The following is a 5,700-nucleotide window of genomic DNA, read 5'->3' as shown; positions in this document are numbered from 1 at the left end:
GAGCTGTGTTCTTATTCACTATACCTAGAAGTCCCTCCCATATCACAGAGCAAAGCACATACCCTCTTGAGTTGTGTTCTTCGACACATATACATCCTAGCCTACTCTATCGCAGGGTGTTTCCCTCATCAAGGAAACCTGGAAAGGAAAATAGAGACAGGGCAATGGTCTGAGAGAAAGGAGTAGGGCAACATGAATCCATGAACATTCGTTCACCCACTTATCCATCCACTCATTTGCCCACCCACCTATCCGCTCATCAGGTGATTCCTGAACTCAGGAGCTAGAGAAGAGAAAATATATTACAATAGCTAGACAGGCACCCTCGGACCAGAGCAACAGAATGGCAACCTGTGGAGATGGAAAGAAACAGGCATGGAGCCTCTAAAGTCAGGAGAACCCAGAACAAAGCCCACTACATACTGATGGGTTCTGGAATATGTGCAGTGGACTCAAGGGCTCAGACAGCTCACCACACTTAAACAGGACAGGTGGCCTCCTCCGGGATTTAACAGACTGAATACCTTCCCTAGATACATGGGGGCCCATTTCATTTCACCTTAGAGCATGCTATAAGCAGCTAAATATTCCAGAAGGACAAAACTTCAGAACACATGAGACACGTTTATTCAGTTAACATCTAAAATCTATCCTCTCCAAAACTGTACCACCACAACTTGCGGTGGCCCTGGAGGTGACTGTGTGGGAACTGTTGAAGGCAGTACCAGACAGGGTTGCTCCCAGGAGGTTGTGTAGCAAAAGTTTTATACTCACAGATGGATTCCCACCAGCCTCACACCTCTGCAGGAAATGCCTCCTCTGTCTGTGAGTGACCACAGATCTCACTGGTATTCTAGAGTCTCTGGTGAGAGTGACTAATAGACAGTTAGACCCAGTGCCCACTCAATCCTGATGAAGTCTCTCCTCTAGAGATGTTCTTTTTTCCAAAATAACTCACAAAAATGAGTTATCTCCCTCCACCTGGCAGGCCAGATAGTCCTCTATTGGGAAGTGGGCCACAATCCTTCACTCCAGGTAAAGCACAGCCTTAGTTCAGTGGTAGCTGAGGCAGATGACAAAGAGCACCAGGGCGGGACATGCTACAAGCCCCAAACTCCCTGCAGTGCTCCTGCTCCACTAAGGCAAGCGATCCCAAGTAGAATTTGAAGAAAGCATTGGTGGGGAAATCCGGTCAGGGGAGAAGCTAGTGGAGGCTCAGAAACAAGAGGACCATGAGCTGTGGGGATCACAGGGTCACCAGGATGGCCAGGTGAAGCACCAGACACACGCTTAAGACGAGGAAGCCTGATAGGTTCCAACACGAAGCCCGACTCAGTTCTTTAATGATCCAGTCTCTGTAGTAACTCACTTCTGTATAAACTCCAGGGTATCCAATTCGGCCACAGCCGAGACCCCAGCTCACGATCCCTACCTGCACCCACGTTTCATTAAATTTGCAGACCAGGGGGCCCCCAGAATCTCCCTAGAGAAAGAGAAAGAAATGACAGGAGCAAAATTGATTCATGGTACAATAGATTCCACCCCAAGGCTCTGGAGAGATTGGTATAGACCAGACTCCCGGCATCCCCTGGTCCTGTTTCTGTATTCCTGTGAGATTTTGGGATTGATTTTTTTTTTAAACAAATGAAAAGTTCTACCTATTTAACGAGGTTAGCTGAATATAACCCAATGTAATGTTCCTTTTCTGAAGTAATGACTAAATTACCCAAGCACACAGAAAGGCCTGAAAACGTGGAGTTCGTATTATTGCCTCCCCTATTCACCCCATCCCCAGCCACTGTGGACGCCATCAGCTTTCTTCTCCTGGAGGATGCTGTCAGGCTAGCTTAGGAGCTATGGTGGCTTCCATTAGCCTGAACAACAGTAAATGGAGGATCTGGGACACAACCCAGGCCCCAATGTCTGGGTCTTAGGGACATTTGATGGGAAGACAGCGGGGCAAAGTGGCAAGGAACCCACGAACTGACCTGGCAGGCATCTCCTCCTTTCTCATTATAGCCACAGACTCCCCCATCCTGGACCAGGGTAAATATATTCCCCATGATGTCCTTGAGAATCTGGTTACATTTCTCATGACGGATAATATTCAGCTCAACCTCCTGCAGTATTCTCGACGACCTACCTACACAGAGAAAAATTTGGAGAGAGCAGATCTACATTGAGCAGGCTGGCATGAGTCAGTTGTACATCCTCTGGCACTCAATACAGTGCTCACACACAGGAATCCTTAACAGCATCAGCTACCACTCACATCTGATTCTGAGGGAAACTGAGGCCCAACCCCACCATGAGTATGAGACATTGTGAAGTCCAAACCAAAGAAGCAGAAGAAAGAGCAGCCTGAGAGAGGGAGCCTTCGAGATGACAGGTATGTGGTTTGCTCTCACCAATGCTACTGATAATCAGTCAGGCATCCTTCCTTGCACCTCTTGGACAGGTGATACCCCAAAGTACCAATCTCTTGCCAGGAAAAGAGCTGCACTTCCCAGCCCTCCTAATGCCATGGCCCTTAATACAGTCCCTCACGTTATGGTGACCCCAACCATAAGGCTATTTTCATTGCTACTTCATAACTGTGATTTCACTGTTTGGAATAATCTTAAGTGATCCCCGTGAAAGGGTCATCTGATCTCCAGAGGGGTCAAGACCCACAGGCTGAGAACCTCTCTGCCTCATAGACTCACTGACTTCCCTGGCTTCTGCTTTCATACAAGCAACCCCCTCCCTGCCAAGGTAGGTACTTCTAGCTTCCAGACAGGTCATCACACCCTGAGCTAAAATCCACCCTGGTGAGCATCCACCCTGTTTGGTACTTAAGTCCTCAAACCCATAGAAATTCACCAACAATTGCTCTTTCTTAATATCTTCCCTCTCCCCCTCCTTCATCCCCATCCCTCCCTTTAGCCTGTAGACCAATGCCAGGCTACTAAGCAGTCTGACCCCTGGTCCATACTTGCTGGAATCTCACTTTAGGCTCACCTTTTTCAAGTACTTTGCCCCATCCGGTCACCCAGCATAGCGTCCCAGGTTGTACCAAGAAAGACTTTTCAGGGATGCACACGGGCTGGATGTTGACGCTGTAATTTACAGGGAAGGCCAGCAGAACAAGGGCGATGTCATGAACAATTGTTCTCATCATGGAGAAATCCTGGTGAATGATGATGTCCTGGACTGGAATCCTGACTGGCCTTTTGGACCACAAGTCAGCCTCTCCCATGAACACTGCATAATCCAGGTGTCTGCAAAGAGATCCTCAAGGGTCTACACACTTCTCCTGCACAGTGAAGCACTTTCCAGCCTGATCCCAGTTTTCTAACGTGGCTGTCAGCAACCTCCCTCTGTTGAAACCCTTTTATCTCTGGGACCCCTAACCTCCCCTAGTCAGCCACCAGATGGTTCTCCAAGTGGGATATATCTGATCACTAACACTTGGGAATGTATTAGAAGTCCAAGTGTTCAGGTGTTAACTGAAACTCATAAAAACAAAACAACAACAAAACACACACACACACATACACAAACAAAACACCCCAAAACCTAGGAGTGTTATCTCTTGCCCACCCCCATTGGTTTTGAGATAGGTTGTCTTTATCTGTGGCCTGGAAACTCACTATATAGACTAAGCTGGCCTCTAACTTCCCAGCAATCCTTCCAAGTGCTGGGATTTCACTCATGAGCCATCTCTGCAGGCTCCCCCACCACCACCCCTTTTTTTCAAATAGAAAGCAAGAGGGGCAGGCCATAGTGGCTGGTCAGGAGCCCAAGCCCAGATTCCCAGGCACTCACCCATATACACAGTGGGCCGCAGTAATCACCCACCATTTACTGATGAGGGAGCCACCACAGATGTGCTGATTGTAGACCTGCAGGCTCACCTGCCACGGCCACTTCCTCGCTGGCGCAGGCCTTCCACCAACTATCCTTGCAATTCTGTGGCCACAAGCTGGAGCAGGTTAGTGAGGGGAGGGCCTGAAGGTAAGCTGTTGCCGCTCCACCACCCGCCAGCTCCTCACAACCTGGAGCACAAGGCTCTGACCCCCGCAAATCCCAGGGCAGGTGTGGGTGGATCTCAAAGACTCATCAGGGAATGGTGTGTCCTCTCAGCCCCAACCCCCGGGTCCAGGCCAGTTCAATGCAGGGAGGTGGGCGGGGGTGGGGGGCAGAGCGGGGACGGCCCAGAAACTTCACCTGAAGTGGGTGGAACCCATGTTGGAAACGGTTGTCTTGACAGACTCATGGTTGAAAAAGATTGACCTGGAGTAAATGCCATCGAATCAAGGGGCCTCGTGCTGTCCCCAGGCTTGCGGGGCAACGAGGTCTCAGGCATAACTGTGAGTGGCCTCTCTTGTGGGTTTACACCCGAGTCATCTAGGCCATCCTCTGAGGGGAGAGGAGAAAGAGACAGCGTCCCTGGAACCATACGAGCCTTGCCCAATCGCGTCTGAAGCAGCAAGAGCCAGACCAAAAGGCAGAGGCAGTCACAGCCCTGGAAGGCCATGCCACCGCCAAGGCCTCAACCTGTTTTAGCGCCTCCTCCTCACGGCTGGCCGTTGCCTAGGCTACGCACAGTTCTGCAGCAACCGGGCGGTTTCATTTAGCGCATCACCCAGATCCCAGCTCTCCACTCCCTCCACCTGATCCACGACTGACTCCCAGACAGCGGGAGCAATCAAAAGTAAAACTCCTTAGCAGAAATGTTGTACCTGAGGTTCCTAATCACTGCGACGGGGTGTACACTGCTACCTTTTTGAAAAATCGACACCCACAAGGTCTTCAAGACCCATTAGCCATGTCAGTACAATCTAAACTAAAAACCACGATGAGACATCGGTATCAGGCTTTCAAAAACAAACCTGTAACAATCTCAGATGCTGGCAGTGGTGCAGAGATAGAAAGACTGCCTGCTTACTGCGGTGGGGATGTAAACACAGCCACTCTAGAAAGCAGGCAGGCAGTTTATTAGGCAATTACTATACACTCCAGTAATTATATTCTTGGTTGTTTAGTCCAAAGAAATAAGGATTTATGTTCTATTAACTTGTCTAAATGCTTATAGTATTAACGTCTTTATTCACCAGCAGCTAAAAATAACGCAGTAGTAAGACTCTTTGCCTCCCTAAAACATACGTTTTAATGTTCTAATCCCTGGAACCTGTAAGTAAGTATGTTACTGTACTCGGCCAATGGAGGCACAATAGATTAAGTTAAGGCTCTTGATATAAGAAGATTATCTGGGGGCTGGAGAGATGCCTCAGAAGTTAAAGAGCACTGACTGCTCTTCTGAAGGTCTTGAGTTCAAATCCCAGCAACCACATGGTGGCTCACAACCACCTGTAATGAGGTTTGATGCCCTCTTCTGGTGCATCTGAAGTCAGCTACAGTGTACTTATAATAATAATAAATAAATCTTTGGGCCAGAGCAAGCAGGGACTGAGTGAGCAGGACTGACCAGAGCGAGCAGCAGAGGTTCTAATTCCATTCCCAATAACCACACGATGGCTCATAACCATCTGTAGAGCTACAGTGTACTCACATACATAAAATAAATAAATCTAGAAGGAGAAGGAGAAGGAGAAGGAGAAGGAGAAGGAGAAGGAGAAGGAGAAGGAGAAGGAGAAGGAGAAGAAGAAGAAGAAGAAGAAGAAGAAGAAGAAGAAGAAGAAGAAGAAGAAGAAGAAG

At 48.6% G+C, this 5,700-nt stretch overlaps 1 protein-coding gene across 2 annotated transcripts; it reads right to left on the bottom strand.

Moving 5' to 3' along the window:
- Positions 1-629: 629 nt before the first annotated feature.
- On the bottom strand, positions 630-4,543 carry LOC110302063 (serine protease 44). Of its 2 annotated transcripts, none has more exons than XM_021172834.2 (5): positions 4,210-4,543; positions 3,808-3,964; positions 3,001-3,260; positions 1,989-2,143; positions 630-1,483 (listed from the first exon to the last, which is right to left on the bottom strand). In XM_021172834.2, the coding sequence occupies exons 1-5, from the start codon at positions 4,517-4,519 to the stop codon at positions 1,247-1,249; spliced, it is 1,119 nt and encodes a 372-aa protein (XP_021028493.1). In that variant the 5' UTR covers positions 4,520-4,543; the 3' UTR covers positions 630-1,246. The 2 variants fall into 2 exon arrangements, with proteins under 2 accessions (XP_021028493.1, XP_021028495.1); XM_021172836.2 differs by having other exon boundaries at positions 3,808-3,951; positions 4,210-4,301.
- Between the last annotated feature and the right edge of the window lie 1,157 nt (positions 4,544-5,700).

This window comes from Mus caroli, chromosome 9 (assembly GCF_900094665.2).
Source record: "Mus caroli chromosome 9, CAROLI_EIJ_v1.1, whole genome shotgun sequence".
Classification (NCBI taxonomy): Eukaryota; Metazoa; Chordata; class Mammalia; order Rodentia; family Muridae; genus Mus; species Mus caroli.
The sequence above is the reverse complement of the archived record's forward strand: the minus strand, read 5'-3'. Positions and strand labels throughout refer to the sequence as shown.